The sequence below is a fragment of the Natator depressus genome, chromosome 15, assembly GCF_965152275.1.
Source record: "Natator depressus isolate rNatDep1 chromosome 15, rNatDep2.hap1, whole genome shotgun sequence".
Classification (NCBI taxonomy): domain Eukaryota; kingdom Metazoa; phylum Chordata; order Testudines; family Cheloniidae; genus Natator; species Natator depressus.
Window position 1 is genome coordinate 16,861,679 of NC_134248.1, and position 21,430 is coordinate 16,883,108.

The following is a 21,430-nucleotide window of genomic DNA, read 5'->3' on the forward strand; positions in this document are numbered from 1 at the left end:
GGATTGGAGGATAGTGGCCTGTAGAATGTGGTGTTGGAGAGTTGCCTGGCAGCCTCCTGTTCATAATCTGACCTGTTCATGATGACTACAGCACCTCCTTTGTCAGCCCCTTTGATTATCATGTCAGAGTTGTTTCTGAGGCTGTGGATGGCATTGCGTTCGGTATGGCTGAGGTTATGGGCAAGTGATGCTGTTTGTTCACAATTTCAGCCTATGCACGTCTGCAGAAGCACTCTGTGTAGAAGTCCAGTCTGTCATTTCGACCGTCAGGAGGAGTCCACGCAGAGTTATTCTTGTAGTGTTGGTAGGAGGGTTCCTGTGGGTCAGTGCACTGTTCAGTGGTGTATTGAAAATATTCCTTGAGTCAGAGATGGCGAAAGTAGGCTTCCACATCATCGCAGAACTGTATCATGTCCGTGGGGGTGATGCAGCAGAAAGAGAGGCCTCGAGATAGGACAGATTCTTCTGCCAGGCTAAGTGTGTTTATCTGCCAGGATGGATTAACAATATTGGTGGGTGAGTTAAGGGTACCACTGTTGTAGCCCCCTGTGGCATGTAGAAGTTTAGATAGTTTACTGTCGTTTTTCCTCTGTAGAGAAGTAAAGTGTGCATTGTAAATGGCTTGTCTCATTTTTGTAAAGTCCAGCCACATGGAAGTTTGTGTGGAAGGTTGGTTTTGAGAGCTCATTCTTGATCTTCTCCTCTTTGCTGTACAGGATGCTGATCAGGTGGTTCCTCAGTTTCTTTGAGAGTGTGTGGCACAATCTCTCACCACAGTCCGTGTAGTATGTCGATTGCATTAGATTTTTTACTTTCAGTCCATTTGGTATGATGTCCATTTGTTTGCACTTGGAGAGGAAGATATCTGTCTGTATCAGTGCAAGTTTTTTTCATGAAGTTGATGGATTTCCACTTCATACGGCTAAATTCAGTGCCAAGTATCAGAGGGGTAGCCGTGTGAGTTTAGAAACCCAGGATGCCTTTCTCAACCTGGTCATCAACAAAGAGATTACACGGGTGGGATTTAGTTACCAGCCCAGGCAATAGTCCAGGAGGCTTTGGCGTGTAGAATGGGATCAGTATGGGAATAATACAGAAGGCTTTGGGCAAGTGGAAGGAGAGTCAGGTGTTGTGCTTGATTTTCTGTAAGCTTTCTTACATTCCTCATCCTATCCCCACCTCTGCACAGTAAAGCCACCTTGCCCTGTGGTTTAATGATGAACACAGGGACCCAGCTGTCTGTGGTCCTGCTGTGCCACCTTTACTGAATTGTTCACTCTGATGTTTGAGTGCTCAGTTATTTGAGAGTTTGGAGCATCCCATACACCAGCATGGGTAGGAAGAAAAAGAATCTGAAATTGAGTATGAAAGAACTGATCTCTCTTCTCCCTGGCCTCAGGCTTTCCCCCCCCACCAAAAAACAGAACACCACCACACTGGTATTGTTTGAAACTCTGCCAGCAAAATCACTGAGCAATGTTTTATGTACTCTGAATATCTGACCGTACGTTCTCAGTCATTTTATTTGTTGGTAGTGTATGTACAATAGTGTATAAAAATGCCAAGTATTTTTCAAAAAAAATATTCCGAACAGAAAGGGAGCATTCTGATGACCTCATGAACATTCTAAAGAAGTAGATTAATCTGTGTGAACCACACAGCTCAGCTGAAATTTCTATTCAGCATTTTAAACTGCCAACTTCATCTCTTTTTGCTTGCACAGAAAATATGCATTCACACTGTTATGTTAGCTGTAAAACAATCCAGGCTGCATTGTTACATGTAAAATATTCATCCTGTTAGAAGATTAGAGCTCATGATGTCCCCAGGGTATGGTTATCTCATGATAACCATGCCCTGTGTTGTACTTTATTTCCTCATTACTTTTCACTTTGTTACATTACTGTTGATTGCAACATGGAGCTGCTGTGAGTGTGGAGGCAGGGTCCAGGAAGTAATTCTGAACAATAAATTCTGAATAGCTTTCAGCTGCTGTGCAGCCATATATCACTTTAAGATTTATGCTTTCTAGAATATTTGTTATTGCTTATATTTAAGGAGGGAGGGAATCTAAAGTAGCATATGTTTTGTGGAGGTTTGGGTGTTTTCTTTTTTGTTTGTTTTGCTACTGTCATATCTGAGATTTATAAGAGATGTGGCTGCCTTGCATTTTGAGGTTGCAGTCATTTTAATTGCATCTTTATCGCTTTCGTAGCCCAATTGTTACCGATATTTGTGGAGCTCGTGGGGAAAAGGGGAGGGAGTTTGAGGCTTCTTGCCCCATGGAAGTCCTGTCCAGCATTTGTGCTATTTTCATGATCATGCTTGCAATGATGTTTCATCTTGACTTCTGCTACTGGGCTCCAGTACAGAGTAGCTACCTACCAACAACAGTAGGAAAAAACTGTCAGAGCCAAATGAGAGTAGAAAGAGTAGCTGACTGGCACATTCAGCTAAAATTTGGAAGCATCTCCATTTAAAAACTCTCCTGGAGGACCTCAGTCTTATTTTATTTGACAAAACAATTCCCCTTATAAGGTGGCAGCAGCAACTTTATGGTTGAGGTATGTGTAATAGAAAATGCATGGCTGGGACAATGTGGAATGTAGAAACAATAAGATACAGATGTCTTGAATTAGTGACCTTGTGGTTTGTATGTACTCCCCATCTTTTTTTGTTAAGCTCCAGGGAATCTTATTACTGCATTACTCAGTCACAAGAATCTCAAAGCAGATGGTAGATATTAATATTCTTTTCACACACACAGCCATCAGTAAAGGAAGGCAGTAATGACTTCTTATTCAGCAGGAGGTCTCATTTATGATAAGGCTTATCTTATAGCTGTGTTTAAGGGCTGTTTTCTGCATTTTCATCCCCTTCCATTAAAACTTAGTTCTCTTTTCCTGTTCAGACTCCTGGGGAGATGAATCATCAGTCAGGTTTGGTAATCTGAAAATATATTGTGTTTATACAATAATAAAACAGCCATTAAAATGGTTGGTGCCTTTTAAAAAAGACATTATACCTTCCTGTACTTTTGATCTATGTACTATGATATTACACATCATAATGCCATGATCTGTACTAATGAATTTTGCCTTATTCTCTCAGCCCATGAAATATTTACAATATAAAAAAGTGTGATAATCCACTAGCCCACACAAAAAATCTCCAAGGAGTTGTAAAATAGTCCAAATGATTCTGTCTTTTTATTGAGCACCACATTTATTTATGTTGCCTTCAAGGGGAGAGCGCTGCGCTCCTCTAGCTGAATTCAAGTTTTTTTATTAATAAGATCTTCTACTGCGTCCAGCATTTCTTTGTAAGGAATTAATATTTATACAAAAACAGATATACTAAATAGCCAGAAGAAAACATATCACAATGAATAATGGGATATGCATACTGAAATTCATTTGTTTCATTGCTGCATCTGTCAAATTTGAGTTATTTTACATAGAAAATAGAGAAATAAATAAAAAGGAAATATATTTGTTTCCCATATTTTGTTGACTACATAGCTACATTCTGTAGATGGCAAATTCATCAGTTCTAGTATTAATGTAGCCTATGGCACTCCTATTACTTATCTTTTAAAATATCATCTAACAGTCTGCTTTAGCAATTTGTGCTTCCACTGATGCACAGAACCTGTTAATGGGATGTGGGCAACAAGTTCAGGAATAGAACTACATAGAAAGAGTGGTAGTACAATGTGTTTGCACTGCTTTTAATAGTAATTCTGGTTAAAAAATTCCTGGCTTGAGTTCATCTTATTGGTTAATGTAGGATGTGCATTTGCTGCCTAAAATTATGACCGCACTGAATGCTACTGATTGTTGGTCACGTGCTGACACATGCCCACCCATTTGCTGATGGTCAGAAAACTCAGCAGCAGCAAATACAGGCTGCAGAGGTGGATTCTTCTTGGTGATACAATGAGCCATTGCAGAAAGAACATTTTAGAAAAAAATAATTGTGGTCAGAATGATATTGAGGCTCAGCTAGTAATTGAGAGAGATCTTCAGAATAATCTCCTTTGTCATGTAGGGATTTGCTCCTCTTACCTGTATCCTAGGTGACTTTTTTCTGTACTTATTAAAAGGCTGTGTTAGTTTGATTGGTTTTGGTTGTTTTATTTGCATTTGATTTTTTTGCCAAACATTTTATTTAGTTATGAGATACCAACACTCTAAGCAATAACAGCTTTTTCATAAAACATCACGTTAGTGACATGAGAGCTAAACTAAATGGTATAGTAGAGTATTCCTTTTTCTAAACAATTGAAGAGGGAAGATCTAATGACTAGAGCCAATGGATACTGTCAGAGGTATAATGTTTTGTAATCCTGGGCCATGCCATGTGACTCAGGTCAGGAAATGGAGACTAATAACCTACCAGCACTTGTGTGTCAGACCATATTACAATTGCCTGCCAAACTAAGGTCTGGTGGTAGGTTCCTTGTAAAGTACCATTTAGTGTAAAGACTCACAGGAAGGTCTCAAGTACGATGTAGACGTGCATAGTTAAGGGCTTTAAAATAGTGTCAGTTTAGCCAATCCATTTCTTAAAGACAGCCAATATAAAGCGTGCAAGTTGAATATAATATAATCAGTCACTCAAAGCTGTGCACAAATGTGCTAATGTAATCTGAATGAGAAGAAGCACTGCTGGGAATCTTTTTAGGAGGGACTTGGAATAATCTGGTTCTGTGATCCTCACGATAGGTATTACAGTTGAGAGAAATATGGCTTCAGCCTTTGCATATTCCTTACCTGAGTACAAAATGCTTTGTAGATGTCCGATTCAGGTGACATTTCTATGGAAAGAGTGTGTTTGATAATTAGACCATAAAACTTGACTCATCCATTCATTCTCCTCAGTAGTCAGGGACATGAAATTTCATCATAATTTCTAAGCAAGAATTCTATTTTCCTAGGCTTGAGAACAGGCAATACTATCCAAGCATTCTTCCAGGAGGGAGATAAACATGCAGTATATATAGGGCAAGAGTTATATATCAATACTAATAACCCTACCACATGTTTAAAAGGATTTCACTTGTGAGGTTTGAGTATGTGTATTGAATCTCCTTCTAAGGAGTTAGGAGAGATCCTTGGAACACCATAAATCAAATTCCTCTGTGATTGCAAATGTTTGTCTGTCACCATTGACTGACAGGAGCCAATCTTCTAGGTATGACTTGAGGGCAATTCCAGACCCACCACAATGTTCATTAGGTTGTTCTTTCAGTGAATGTGGTGAGTCACATCAAAAGCTGCTGAGGTCTACTTTGGCCCAAATGGCGAGCTGGCCCTAATCTGAAAACTAACGAGCAATGATTTACAGTCCCAGCAAGTACAGATCCTTCCTCAAAAGAAGCCCAAAGTGGAAATGACATAGGATGTTTTCAGGGTTCAAGTGCTTCTGGAAGTGAATGGTCAGCAGCTTCCCAATCATCTTCCCTCAAAGGATAAAGTTTGAGGGTCCCTCTAAATGGGCACCACTGGATTTTTTAAAAAATGGCTGACACTTTCTCCCTCTTGCCTGATTGTTAATGCCCATAAGTCTTCTCAGCTCAGATATGCTACTTGCTTTACGCAGTCAAGTATGACGTGGATCAAGGTTTCCGGGAAGTCATAAAACAGCCATCCTCAGGAAACAGACTGAATCCACCCAGTACAAAATCATCTGAGAGTCAATGGCTCTCATGCTTGGCGCCAGAGAGGTTGTCACAGAACCCATCTGGCTTATCTACACAATATCCCAGCAATTGATCAGAGGAGCTAGTAACAGGAGAAGAAAATAGAGGTTCATCGCTGTGTCACTCCTGAAAGAACGCTTCAGCAGTTCCTGTGTCTGTTTTTTAAACGTCATCAACTTTGACTATTCATGGTCTTTGGGTTTTTGTTGTTGTTGTTTTTTGTTTTGTTTTGCAAGTATTCTTGCAAACAAGTGTGCTGACAGAAATGTTCTCTGAAACAGCAAAGTAAGCTCATCTAACCAGAAAATTTAAAAAGATATATATGTCCAATCAGAACAGCTTGAATCTTGACTATTAGTTCAATGTTCGTGGACAAACTACAGATGAAAATTGCTTAATTTATAACTTGAGAATCTGTCATTGCCATCTAGGAAACAAGAGGAAATTCATCAAGTTATTCCTTATAAATTATTCTTCCGGCTCTGGTTTTCAGCAGAGCTTTCACTAACCTGTGGAAAATACCATGTTGCTTCTTTTTTTAAAATAGTAATGATATTGCCAAAGCACATACACCAGTTGGTCATAAAATAATTTACAGTTTTTTCTAAAGTCTGTCCTTATTACTGTGTCTCTAATAGAAGGTGAAGAGAGATCTTTTGTAGCGTCCACCAAATTCCATAAATAGGATTTATATGTACTGGAGATATGTTGAAGGGGGAGCAAAAAACCTGTGTGTTTCCATTATAAATAGAAAGCCTTTTTTCATCCTGTCTCTTGTTTACCACCCTCATTGCTTCAACCCCTTTGTTAAAGATTAACTGAATATTCCTAATACAGGCATTCCAAGTAAGGAAAAGGGAAATTGTAACCTCAGTGAAGAAACTACATTTTTTAACAACTTTACTGAATTTGCAGCCATAATTTTGATGAATTAAGATAGTCAGGACAGGTCATGTATACCTTACAGTGCCAGCAATGTATGCCTTCCTAATGCATGGGAAAAAATCTGTTTTTTGGGGGAAATTAAACCAAATAATCTTGGGCTGTAGATCAAAATAAGTCATGATTATTTTGATTTCTTCTAAAATGCCAATCTGAAATCCTTCCAGTATAGCCCAAATCAGGACTCTCTCCCATCCATAGGCACCAACTTGCTCTGTTCCCGAGGGGTCCTTGACCACCGCTCCATCCCAGGCCCTGTGCCCACTCCACCCCTTTCCCCAAGCCACCCCCCCACCTCTTTCTGCCCCCGCTCCAAATTGCTGTTAGAGTTTCTCAGTTGATCTCCCCTGCCAGTGTTCCTGGTCATCTCTGAGGTGCCCATGTATTTTTGATTTTTTTTAAGTTTTATTAGATGTATCTGGTTTAGGGATTTGGGAGCTTTGAGTTCTAGTCTCAACTCTGCCATTGGCTTGGGAAAGTAACTTGAATTAGCTGTGCCCCAGTTTCCCCACCTGTAACATGGAAATAATGATGCATGACTTTGTAAAACACTGAGATTGGTGATTGAAAAGACAAAAAGTGAAAAGCACCTTTTTTAGCTGGTTTCAGAGCAGTAGCCATGTTAGTCTGTATTCGCAAAAAGAAAAGGAGTACTTGTGGCACCTTAGAGACTAACCAATTTATTTGAGCATAAGCTTTCATGAGCTACAGCTCACTTCATCGAATGCATTCAGTGGAAAATACAGTGGGGAGATTTATATACATAGAGAACATGAAACAATGGGTGTTACCATACACACTGTAATGAGAGTCATCACTTAAGGTGAGCTATTACCAGCAGGAGAGTGGGGGGGAAAAAACCTTTTGTAGTGATAATCAAGGTGGGCCATTTCCAGCAGTTGAGAAGAATGTCTGAGGAACGGTGGGGGGGGGGATAAACATGGGGAAATAGTTTTACTTTGTGTAATGACCCACCCACTCCCGGTCTCTATTCAAGCCTAAGTTAATTGTATCCAGTTTGCAAATCAATTCCAATTCAGCAGTCTCTCGTTGGAGTCTGTTTTTGAAGTTTTTTTTGTTGAAGAATTGCAACTTTCAGGTCTGTAATCGAGCGACCAGAGAGATTGAAGTGTTCTCCAACTGGTTTTTGAATGTTCTAATTCTTGACGTCTGATTTGTGTCCATTTATTCTTTCACGTAGAGACTGTCCAGTTTGACCAATGTATCACTACAAAAGGTTTTTTCCCCCCCCGTGCTCCTGCTGGTAATAGCTCACCTGTCATTCTCGTTACAGTGTGTATGGTAACACCCATTGTTTCATGTTCTTTATGTATATAAATCGCCCCACTGTATTTTCCACTGAATGCATCCGATGAAGTGAGCTGTAGCTCACGAAAGCTTATGCTCAAATAAATTTGTTAGTCTCTAAGGTGCCACAAGTACTCCTTTTTAGCTGAGATTCAATTTTAAAATTAGCACTGTAATTTAAGAAAACAATGTAGCAATGAGCAACTTTTATGCTCTAGCACATCAAGCACTTGACACAAGATGCATGTTGTTACTTGGGTAGTACTATAGTTAGAAAAATATGATGATCAGTAGTTAAAGTTGTTAACGGAGTTACAACGTAATACACCATAATGATCTTTATAGCTGGAAAGTCATGGAATATTTGGATTTTTAGATTTCTCAAGGACATAAGGGGAAGAAGGCTTGTAGAAGCATTAGCTGGATGCTCAAGTATAAGTGGCAATGAGCAAAGGCACATTGAGTCAAAGAATCAGGAGTCAGCAAAGAAGACAAGGGACAGTAGTCAGAGTGGGAAAAGATGTAAAAGAGGAATGGGGCAGAGGAGTAGTTAGGCGAAGGGTAACTGAAGGGCTTAACTGAGGGTATTACTGTTGTATTTTTTTAAATAGTCTCTTAGTAGAAGCACATAGTGTAATCAAGATTTTTTCCTCTGCAAAATCCCTCAAACACTTCAGTGCATGGTAATACTAAGTACAGCCGCTTACTACTTGTATAGTGTCTAACCTAGAAAGAGAAACTTGGAGAATCATAGCAGCCTATAATCCATCCTCTGCCTTACAAAAATAATGCCTAGTTTTCAGCAAATACCCCAAAATATTAATAACTAGAGGCAGCATATAGTCTAGATTGAAATGTGACACTGCTGACCTCCACTGTTGCATATCACAATGGGCTTGTCTACATTACCCACTGGATCGACGGGCAGCAATCGATCCAGCAGGGGTCAATTTATCGTGTCTACATGATACTTAATGTGTTTCTGTGAGTATAAAATCCCTTTCTGTATTTCACCTTAGGCCTATTTCATCTCTCATAGTAGGAACTGATTCCTACCCAGTTACTTATGGGAGCTACTTCCATTCAGGTGTTTATAAACCACAAGTCTATTTTCTTGCAGGTTTTTTAGGTTGAACATGTTAAGTTCTTAAAGACTTTCCTTGTAAAGCAATCCCTATGTATGTGAAATTAATCTTGTAAGTCTGGACTCTTAACTCTTCAATGTCATGCAGTATAAAATGTTCCAGATGAGACCTGACAATGGTCTCCATGCAATACAGCTAGTTATTTCATATTGGGACCATCACCATAGTAGAGGAATTCTCATTTTTCATGTCTCGGTCTAGTTGGATCAAACCTTATATAAATGCATTGAAACTGTTGATATTACAGAAGTTTCTAAGTTGCTGTCAGTATTGAAGTCATTTGTAACAAGTAACAAAAGTAATTTATCTGATAATATGGTAGGACTTGAAGACTTAATAATTTACTATTAACATGTATTTAATATTTATATAACAGCAGTGCCCAGAAGCTCAGTGTGCTGAGTACTGTCATGCCAATACAGCTGGACACAATATTGAGCTCAATTTTAATTAACTTTCCTAGAGTTCAATTCTAGAGAAGCCTTAGTAAGTTGGAAGTAGTTGCCCATAACTGTTTGCTGTCAGGAAAATAAATGCTATTTGTATTATCTGTCAATAATGTAAGTGGAGAGGGAGTTCTGACTCTCTCTGGTTTTGTCAGCAAATTTTGAATGTCTTCTGTTAAAATTGTAATTTAAAAGCCTAGTATTTTGTCACTTAATTAAATCCATATATTAAAAGGAAAATCTCTAGAGTTAGAGACAATATCGAGGTTGGCCACAACATTTAAAGTTGCTATAACCTGAGAAAGTTCTCTGTTCCTAATAGCCAGGGAGACCATTCTGTAGGCACTCTTCATGTAGAATAACAGTAGCTTAAAACTTTAGATTTGGGGGTTTTTTGGTCATGTCAACGTTGCAAAATTAACCTTGTATAAAATGGGCTGTGTCTACATTAGAGTTCTTAAATTTCAATGGCATTTTTGCTACTGTTGTCTAGACCTGTTCTAAGCAGGGTTAGGTGACAGTGGTAAAAACACAGGAGCCCTGTCTATACTAAGGATCGTTATTACTGTCATTAATGGAACTGCATCAATGGTTGTGACCAGATTAAGTCAATCTGAAAACCTAAGCACACCACAAATGTGGGGGAGTCACTGTGTCCTCGTTGCTCCTTGGGTGTCAAGAGTCATACACACAAACTACCATCTGGGCCGGTGGTGACCCCCTCTACCTCATTTTGGGCAGGATAGGCCTTCCCACTCCATAGATCATTTCTATTTAGGTGGGCCAGAATCTGTCGAAGAGAAAAGTACTCAGCCCTTACCGAAGTTAACAGAGGACTTGGAGTGGTAGTAGGGGCCCTAGTGAAACATGAAGAGTGGTGGTAGAGAGCCCCTCTTTCCATAGTTCTCTGCTGAAGTGGTGTTGCTGGAGAGTGTAGGGAGGACAGAGTAAAAATTTGAGTTTACCCATTAAGATGAATGGCAGTTATTTATACTTACTCTTCCCTGTATGGACAGGAAAAAACCACACTGGAGTGATGATTTAACTCCTGGTAGATACACAAACTTAGGACTTATCTATACACAGAAATTTAACAAAATAGCTATCCAGAATAAGAGTGTTCACATGAAATAATTATTTTGCAATAGCTATTTTAGTAATTTCCAATTGTAAACAAGCCCCTAATGCATGATTCCCTAAACTAAAGCATAGTTCCCTAAAATGGTTTAAGCATGTTTTCTGTCCATAAAAATAAGGAAAAAGAACTGCTGTGGGATGGTCCGACTTCAGATATCCTGCCACTAAACAAATGGCTCTGTAAGCAGGGAATAAGTTGTGAAAACAGCTATGTTAATTTATGAATGGGAAAGTGTGAAGTTTGAATTTAAATGGAAAAATACAGGAACTTCACTCTTGCACATTTTACCAGCAATGCATTCATTAATCTTTTCTAGCATTTTTCTTGCAAAGTCCTTATGCACAGCATAGGTGCAGCTTAAGTGGCAGCAGCACTTCCACAGAGGTGAGGGAGTGATCAATCAACAACGCTCTGCTGAGGCTGCGTGTTGTCATGTCTCTCTGATGTGGACATCTGTCTGTAGAGAACTGGAGTGATCCCCAAACAGCCATGAGATTATATCAACTCTTTTCCTATTAACCTGGGCTGGGTTTGAACTGGTATCTTAATGTTGAAAAGAAAAACGCTGATGATTCTTCTTCGTATGACTGCTGTAAATGTAGAGCAACAACTATAATTTTACATTTAAATGGTTAAGACCGATAATTTTGTCTAGAGTAGCAGAGTGTATTGCTGTGATTCCTCCTTCCTCCTTTTGTGAATTGGGCATTCATTGGACATGTGAATTGGACATATATGCTTCATGGTCCTTTCAGGGTGACCACAGTTGCACACTGGAGAGTATTAAATTTTCCATTTTTGCAGCAAGTATCTGCATCTGGCATGGTTTATGCTGATACAATTTAGGGTTGCCCATGAACTTCATGGGAAATCGAAGCCAAGGATTGTCTGCATTCGGTCTTCCATGAGGTGTTTTATTTGACTTCTTGTGAATTCCATTTGGCTTTCCAAGCTTCATCAGGGTTTTAGTTGCATTGTTGAAGGTTAAATGCATAGGTCCAAAAGGGCTTATGTGACTTCAGGTGGTGGAGAGGGTCGTTGTTAAGGTCCTGGTAGATGGGAAGACGTTCATTTTCCACGATCCTCTGGAATTCCTGAAGGGTTGCAGCATTGCGGTGATTGCATGGGGGAGCAGTGTGTGACAGTGTGACAGCACTGGCAGCCAAAATGTTGGGGTGACTTGAGGGTTCCAGAGATGCACTGCATTGCAGTGTTCAGTTGGACATCAACAAGTAAAGTATGGCTACTTCTGGTCCATCCTAGTGCACAGTACTCTGCTACGGAGTACACAAGGGCCATTGCTGATGTCCGTAACTCTGATGCTGAAGCTCCCCAGCTTGTGCTTACCAGTTGCTGGACCAGGTTGACCCTTGTCTTTGTTTTGGAAACTACCTTCTTCAGATAGTCGTGGAAGGTGAATGTGCAATCCAGCTTTCCTCCGAGATAGGTCAGTGTTGGGTCGTGTCACATAGTGTTCCTGCAGAAGGTCATTTTGTTTGACAGTTTCCTTATAGCAATCCCAGTTGGCTCTGGCAAGGCTCCACCATGGGATTTGTTTTGACAGAATCACGAGGATTTTGATGCTGATGTGGGTGATAATGGACCTGTGTTGGCTGTTGGGGAAGTTGGGAAGTATTTTGCAGGATGGCTGAAGCGTACTCCCACTTTGATCTTTGGAAACAATAGTGAAGTCTGGGTTGTAATCGTGTTGCCAGCGAGCAGAATGGAAAGTTGCTCTCTGTTTGGGATCAAAGACCAGTTGCAGTTCTTCTGTGGCCATCCAGTCCATGAGGTCTTCACCATTGGCTTCATTTACTTTATAGCCCCACGTAGTGCGGTGGCTGTTAAAGTCACCAATGTATAGGGCTGGAATTGGTGCACTCGGGAATGCTGGCTCGAGGTGGAAGAAGGCAGCCTTCGTGCAGCCCACTCTGTTAAGTGAGAAATCAGGATTAATGCCATCAACCTGGCGACCAAACATGGATCAACGATCTCAGAGCAACAACTCAAGCCACCATAATGGCCCTCTTCAGGGCCAAGTAACATGCCAGATAGGTTCTGGAACAAGGATCCTCCAATTTAACATTGAGGGACTTTCCCAGGTGGAGTGCAAGTATCTCACAAACATGCTGAAGATTCATAACATCAACGTTCTTACGCTCCAAGAAACCCATGTCTCCAGTGACCAACAGGCTAGTCGCTACCGTATCCATGGTTACAACTTCATGACTAGCCACTACCATCCAAATTACGGCCTGGTCATATACATGAAGAACATCATCTTGGATTTTGATGTCCCCTCCCCCCAACAGAAAAAGAAGCCATCTACACCACTGCCATCAGGAGTGGGGAGCTGCACATTACCAATGTGTATAAAGCCCCTAATTCAAAATGCTGATGAAAATATTCACATTTCTTAAGACTTTAAGATTAGAACAAACAATGGAAAGGGTCTACATAGTTTTCTTCTAATAGCAGAAGGTAAAAAACTTTAAAAGTTTTAAAGACCACCTCCTACAGCACACTCACCTACCAGATCATCCTTCTGCCAGACACCCAGAATACTCAGTCATTTGTAGGGCCAGAAACTGTATTTTTTGTGCTTGTTTTTGTCTCCCTCCTGCCTTTTCTTTTTCTGTCCTAGAACTTACACTTCCTCCGTCCCCTCTCCTCCCACCCCCCCAGGTCTTGGGAAGGAAAGTTTAGACTATATCTTGCACTATAGCTTCCTGAGAAGAATATTAATAGCTGAACAAAAGAACAATTTCAGTGGTTACTAAGGTTCATGTACCAGCTGCTAATTTATGCACAGGCAACCTAACTTCCAGCACACTGTTTTTTGTTCATGAGATTTTACTCAGTTGATACATGTTTGCATCAAGCTATTGGTGCCTGTCTTTTTACCTGATGGAAAAACAAGGAACTAGAAATGGTTCATCAGCTGTACTATACTGCTTCCTCCTCGTACAATATTCAATTTTGCTGAAAGTTCTTAATCCAAAAAGAGAACCTGTCTCAGAGGATAACGTTTCTGAGGTTTGTATATAATAAAGTCTCCAGTACAGTTGTAATTAATTTATTGGTGACTAGAGTAATGCCTGTTTTCATGGTAAATAATAAGTAAATCACTGGAGTGAAATACAGCTTGATATGATCTCATAGCTGTGTCCAGACCAATAAATTGATAGCAGTTTGAGGAATTGCCTTTACATGTCAGCAGAAGGGAATGAAGGATGCTGAGAGTGAACAATCTAATGGCAGCTTATGATCTTTTTTCCTTCCCTCCTCCATAAGAGAGAGAAATCTTGAAAATTTATTACTTGCCTGATTTCCTTGTCACTTGGCTTGAATTTGACATGCTGCCTACATCTGCTAGGCTATTTAAAAAAACAGATTTGTTCAGGCAGACCCGAATTCTATATAAATATGCTGATCTCAGCCTTGCCAAGCAAAAGCGTTCTCATTAGCTATATTGTAGGACTGCCCTGAAAAGTTCTGGTCTAGACGTTATTTCAAGGTGTCTACTACACTGTGCATCCAATGCTATTAAAATATAGAGAGTTCATGCAGCCAGTGGCTGCAGTTCATTGAAAGGAGCCTGCAGCTGCATTTCTCTTTTAAGAGACAAATATTATGTCCTATCCTATTTCTAATGAGGGGGTATAAAAATGACTTGTCAAATGGCCCACAGTGCCCTGCTTTCTAGAACAAACTGGAGATTTAAATGAAATTATAGAAAAGTGCTGTTGTTTTCCACAATGGATTGTTCTTTTTAAGTCAGGCAGCCAGAAAACAAACAAAACACTTATCAAGTAATGGAATCTTTACATATTTAGAACAGTGGTCCTCAACCTTTCCAGACTACCGTTCTCCGTTCAGGAGTCTGATTTGTCTTGCTTCCCCAAGTTTCACCTCTCTTACAAAATCAGATAAAAATACAAAAGTATCACAGCACACTATTACTGAAAAAGTGTTTGCTTTCTAATTTTTACCATATATTTATAAAAATAAATCAATTGGAATATAAATCTTGTACTTACACTGAAATGTATAGTATATAGAGCAGTATAAACAAGTCGTATGAAATTTTAGTTTGTACTGACCTTTAGTGCTTTTTATGTAACCTGTTGTAAAACTAGGCAAATATCTAGATGAGTTGATGTACCCCGTGGAAGACCTTTGAGTACCCCCAGGGGTATGCATACCCCCTGGTTGAGAACCACTGATTTAGAACACACACACTCACTCTCTCTCTCTCTCCCCCCCCCCCCCAAGTTGCAACGCATCCTTTGCAGTATTTTTGTAGTTTTTATTAGCTTTTTTACAATGATATTTAAAAGTGAGATTGATACAAGTATTTCACCTGTGATTGTAAGGGAAGGAGCATGATTATAACTAATCCATCTGATCTCTGAGCTGTATAGCCAGATAGTGGTAATGGGTAAAATGTCTTGCTGTGTTGAAGGTTGCAGGAAATTAGAACTTAATCAAAGATATGAGTTGTCACTTCACAAGGAGAAAAAGTTTTTGTTTTTTTGTTTTTTTGTTTAGCACCACCAACGGAGATGTAATTTGCTACTATGGAAACAAAGGAGAATCAGAACCTATCTTCCTAAATGCTGGTGGGTTTATTTTATAAAGTTGTGAATATTATTGTTGCCCTGTTTAAAAAAGTGAAATGTGTATTTATTTGCTCTAAGTTTTTAGTTATAAAGAGGAAAAATCTGAGAGGATAAGACATATTTAATTGAATTTTTTAATTTTATGGCACATTCTGTGTTTTTTTTTTAAATTTTTATTTTAAATCCTTTTTTGTGAAAACTCATAATGAAGTGTTAGTTAATAAGTTCATGCTATGGCCCAGTCCTACAATTGTTTCCATGCAGGTGGAGCCCCACTGCAGTCCATGGGGCTATCCCCATGCTAATATCACTGCAGAACTGAGGCCTGTGTCTCTACAGGTGATATTTTCAAAAGCACTCAGCTTTGACTTCTCATAGAAATCAATGGTAATACTCCCACTAACATAACTGGAAGCAGAGTTTCTCCTATTGACATCAGCTATCATCTGTCACTTACTATCAAGATGTTGACCCATGCCTACAATTGGCCTACTTGTCAAATTTCGAACAAGCTGCTACTTGCATTTGGGAGGAATGAGTGCCCCATAAATATCTACAAAATCATTATCCCCTAAACCTCTTCTGTGCCGTGATGACTACAAAAAAAACTTGACAATGATTAGGCTGCTGGTGTGCTGAGACCACTGCTGAACATCATGCTGAACAATATTGTCTCATTGTTTCTTTGTACTCCCCACTTGGCCTGTCTGTCTCCATCTGTTTGTTTCATAATTAGATTGTAAACTCTTTGGTGCAGGGACTGTCTTTTTGTTCTGTGTTTGTACAGTGCCTAGCACAATGTGGCCCTAGGTCATGAATAGGACTTCTAGGCACTGCAAGTACTAAGTAACAGCATGTTAGGAAAATGCAGAGCACTTTTGAAAAATCCCACCTTTAGTATAGTACCTTCAAAATTTATTCTCTGATTGCTAATTCTCGCATTTATTTCCCCCCCCACCACTTTTTTGGGGGCAATTTGGCGTATGTTGTCACAATTACGTAATAAATAACATTTCTTTTTATTTGAATCCTTAGATTTGCTGACAGAACATGTACTCATCCTTGCATGAGTAAACGTTACAAAATATGAATCCAAAATTCCAACACCAAAAGACTGAATTTTTTTTGAATGGTCAAAAATAAATAAACCATTCTGAACAATGTAGCTTTTAAGAACAGTTTGCTCTGTGTTTTGTTTAATGCTGATGGCATCTTTATTTTGCCTTTCACAAGGTTAATGAGATACTCTCTGTAAGCAAATAGTTAAAAAGAGAATTATAACATAACTCCTTTAAAACACATCCTCATGAACAGCAACAAAAGGGCTGATAATTCCCAAATCTTTGAAATAAAGATTTGTGCAAACAAATTTGCTGGCAATCTGCTTGCCCATGTATCTTTCATGCTGCACAACCACCATCTAGTTTGACACATTTCAGAATGTTTGGCATGCTTTGCACAAGAGGAACCCAGAACCAGATTAACAAAACTGTTGCAGGCCAGTATTTGGAAAAGCTTCTGTAGTGCCTGCCTTCGCTATGCATCAAGCCCCTACCTTCAGGCACAAAATTTAATCACTAATCATAATAAAAACCGTCAGGCAGGGTGGCAGTGGCGCTGTTTGGGGAGAGAACTGGGGGTCTTAGTCCTGGAGCACATGGATATTATGTGTAGTGATATGCATGGTCTCCAGTGACTGCTTTGTTGTATTCTGTGTAATCCCTCTGTGCCAATCTCTGGCATGCTCGTCCAGATGAGAGCATGACTGTCACAGTGGCAGCTGTTGACAGGGAAAAGTTAGCATGTAGAAAGAAAACAACCCAGGATGATAGCATGTGTAAAATGTATATATAATCTCCTCCATTTCTTTGATAAACCGCTTCAGAATCTGGGGTAACCTAGCCAGTAACAAAAGTGGGGACTCGACATTTTAATAGACTGTCTTTTGTGTGTGTGTTAATACTGTTCGGAAGGACTAGCAACTTTCATTCATGTTGCGGATTAAAAAATAATTGCATTATAAAAACCAGGTATCTGCAGAATGTAGCAGAGCTATTCCTGATCACCACATATCAACAGAGAGTTCATTCTCGGTAGATCTGGCCTCCGAAGGGAGAACTGAGTTCTGGAGGATCTTTACATTGTTCAGCCAGTGCTTATTCTCTTGGATTGTTGCCAGGAAATGTAGGGCACCATTGAGGAGAAACTTCCCTGCTGTCATCAGTGAGTGCAGTATTATTCAAGAGTCACATCAGAGAGAAAAGTGAATTATGTGATTAAAAGGAATAAACTGGATAGACTAGATTGCAAAATGTACTAAGTAATTTGAAAGATACCTTGCCATAAATTACCAAACCAGAGGTTTACAGTAATTGCTGCAGATGAGGATTAGTATAAAACTGAGAAACAAATAAAATCACTTCATTTTAACACTGTGGAATACATAACCATACCCTGATGTGTGCTAGGAGAGCTCTAATCTCTTGCCTAGTATCAGGACATACGTTTTATAGCATATCTAATTATAAAGATTAGCTAGGGAATCATTTGAATGAGATTAAAAATGATGAAATCTGTATGAGACAACTGTAAATCACCAGAAAATCCTTTCTAAGGTTCTGTTCTCCTGAAAATATACTAGCAGCTATGTAGATGGAATGCTGCTGGAAGTGATCCATAGGGATTGTTCTCTGAATGCATGAGACTTTTAAAATCTAAAACCGTTAACATATAGCCTCTTGTTAATGATTCCTTGTACCATTTATTTGATGGAGTTCAAAGCTGGAAGTATTGTTGGTTTTTATTTTTGTGAAGTAACTGCAGTGTCACAATTATGAGGCGTGGTTTTGTTTTTGTTTTTCTTTCAATTTTAGGTTATACAGTATACTAATACTTCCATTACAATGTCTTCCTCCTGGAAAAATCTTTTCTTGAAATTACACCTGATTTCACATTTCAACCTACATTTCATTAATAGCTGTGGCAAAATCCTGTGATTCAGTTAATATTTAGTACCCTTAGTGTGATGATCCATAGCTTTTTTTCAGGAAAACTGCCAGACTAAAATGTTGTGTTCCAAAACAAAGAGAGAGAGTTTTTTTTTATGAAGAGTTAAGCATCTGGAAATGAGACTTTACATTAACTGATTTTTTTTTTTAATTAGAATACTACGTTTCTCTTTCCCACATGGGTTAATACCTTCTACGGTATTGGAGGCAGGAATGGAGTAAGTTCTAAAGATAAGCAAATTTTCCTGAGAAAAGATGACAAAAGGCCTATGATGAGTTTTGCTGACAAGTCTTGATTTATTTTCTCCTTCAAACCCTGAAGGATGAGGCAATGTTATATTTTTGGCTGTGTTGCATATATGTTAACTTTTTCACCCCACAGAAATGCTTAATACAAACATTTTCTCACCTGCCCCCAAGTTTTTATTATTATTTATTAATTTCAATATTCAGGAATCTATGGATTGAGTAATTCTCTGCTGGATACTCCATGGAAGAAACTTCAGTATGGAAAGCAGCTTTTCACAGAGGTGATCAAGCAAAGTCAGGACCTTGCCAAAGAAGACCTGGTACAGGAGCTCATTAAAGTGCTGAATAATCAAGACCCGTAAGTACATAACACACATTTTACTTAACATGAAGTACAAACATTTTAAAACTCACCTACAAAAACTGTGTTAAAGTAATGCTAAAGCTTCATCTTATATTAACCAAAGTCAAGTAAAGGTAAAATAATATACTTCCTTTCCCCCTTGGAACAAATTCCAGCCCTACTGATCTGATTTTGTGTGTGTTGAAGGCAGATACAGACCTACAAGACACTATCACTGCAAAAGCAGCATTAGTGTGGATCTGTGTTCTGACTTATCATACCTTACTCCTTAAAGATTACTCCTGCCAGGGCAGGAGTAGAGCATGCAAGATATAGGAAGGATAAATCATGATAAACTAAAACATGCTTACCATAACTCCTGACCCCAGATGTTGCCCTAGCTCGAGCCACAGATTTGGGATGGCTCAGGACAGGAGTCAGTAGTGACACTGTTTAGCTGCCTCTCTTGACACATATATGTAGTAAATACAGCCTGATTTTGGCCCATAGGTACAGTATGTGAGTTTGCATAAAACACTAGTCCAAGCCCTTCGATAGGACCATAGCAGTTATCTTACATAAACACCTACCTCCACTTGAATAGCATGTGCATTTCCTTGAATGCAGACTTGAAGTTCCCTGTCTTTTGTCAGCTTAATCTGGTTTAAAACAAAACTTAAGTATGTTTGTGTGGTATTTTCAAAGCTTCAAAAGAAGTGAAACATTTCTCATGACAAGATGAGGGCTTTTGAAAACTGAACTGAGTGTTAAGTTGTGCATCTGTTCCGCTATTTTTACTATGCATTCAATATTACAAATGAAAAACACTGATGTGCTTCAAAAAACTTGCTGTGCTGTACTGTTCATTAAGCAGTAAGACAGCCAACCTGTAGGGTACTGCACAACTCAAATGCACATGCACCCAAGATCTTGCACTTGTGCTAATAGACATCAAGAGCATCACTTCGGCTCCAAAAGGGGGGAGTGTCTTAAAGGTAACTTTAAAGTTCAAAATTTTAAAATAAATGGCTGAGATTTTTTTCAAAGCACCCAATGGGAATTAAGAACTAAAGATATCTTTCATATGAAATATTTGGCACTTCATAAGCATTAATTCTGTGAGCTATCTAATAGGTTTATTGAATGAGATTTAATTCCCATAACAAACCCACCTCAGGATCTCTTCCCCTGTTGGTATTATGCGTTATATGTTTTTAGTGATTCCCTCTCCCCACTTGTGTAAACAGTCTGACTTGGTATATTTCCCCCAAAGAAAACTAGCATGATCTGGGACCCTGGGCTTCAATAGCAGTAACTAAAGTCATGTCAAACTGTATCATCTCTTTGTGGAGCAGGAAGAACTCTAGAAAAACAGGACTGAATCAGTCAGTCTCCTTCCACTCTCTTCTTTGTCACGCTGAGTGCCTAACTGGCTGATGAACTTCGTCTTATTTTGGTAGACACTGACACAAGCTGGCCTATGGTAGGAGGCAGAAACTTGAGCAGTGATGGAGATGGAAGAGGCAGAGAACCAGAGAAGCAGGCATAGGGTGCAGAAAATAGTTTTAAATTTGTCTTTACAAATTTCAATTTGATTTGTCAGTCATTGACATCATGAGTTATATTTTTTTTCCACATTTGGGGGACCACGATCTAGTGTTAGGAGTGGAAGGCAGGAAATCTGGGTATTATTCCTAGGTCTGCTATGGACTCTCTGACCTTGGATTCTTTCTCTGTAGGTTGTTGAGGTTTCATTAATTACAGTTTACAAATCTCAATACCATTTTACCATTGCAATACACTTTACTATGGCAGACTTGTTTACTTTGGAAATTTATTAAGCATTGTGCAATATAATTTTCCAGTTCCTCCAAATGTCTCTTGGAAGTTGCAGACTGGTTTCTGTCCAAAACAAAAGAAATCCCCAGGAGTCCATCTTGAATAATACTTGTTTTTTACACTTTGTATTTTAAGTTACTTGACCATAAAAGTGGTATTCTTTTATTTCAAGAGACACTACAAATACAGAAAGGAAGGAATAGCAATGAAAGGAAAAAGACTGTCAAAAATCATTAAAAATATTTAATAAATAGAAAGCTGATGAAATGAAAGGTCAAGTCCTTGAGAAATTTTCTCTTGGAAACAGCTGACAAACCTTTTTATCTTTGGTCCCTTCTTTTCATGTTTGTTTTCAAAAAATCACATTTTATTTTGACATTTTGCCTTTTCTTTTTTATCATTATCATCAAGCTGTGTGTTGATTATAGTTAGTAAGGGTAGGAGGGTTTGTTTTGTGTTAATACTGGGCAAGTAATAGTGCTATTTATATTTCAGTCAGCTACCAGATCCCGCAATGGAGGATCAAGGAAAGGAACATGTGCAACCTGTATTGACCGAATATGCAGCTTTGTGTGTTCGTTGCCCGGGATATGGAACAAGGTAAAATAAATACTTCAAGGCAAAATAGACAACTATTGTATCAAGACATATATCTAAAGTCAAATGCTGCCATAAAATTTAACATG

The 21,430-nt window shown here is 39.0% G+C and overlaps 1 protein-coding gene across 8 annotated transcripts in view; it reads left to right on the forward strand.

Moving 5' to 3' along the window:
- TANGO2 (transport and golgi organization 2 homolog) overlaps window positions 1-21,430 on the forward strand; it is an 87,186-nt gene that overhangs the window by 57,467 nt on the left and 8,289 nt on the right. For all 8 annotated transcript variants that reach the window (XR_012641990.1, XR_012641991.1, XM_074972540.1 and 5 more), the window contains 3 exons: window positions 15,235-15,305; window positions 18,767-18,920; window positions 21,240-21,344. Coding sequence is in view for 6 of the 8 variants with exons in the window: in XM_074972540.1 (XP_074828641.1) it covers window positions 15,235-15,305; window positions 18,767-18,920; window positions 21,240-21,344 (330 nt within the window). In the remaining 2 variants the exon portion in view is untranslated. The remainder of the gene's footprint in view (window positions 1-15,234; window positions 15,306-18,766; window positions 18,921-21,239; window positions 21,345-21,430) is intronic.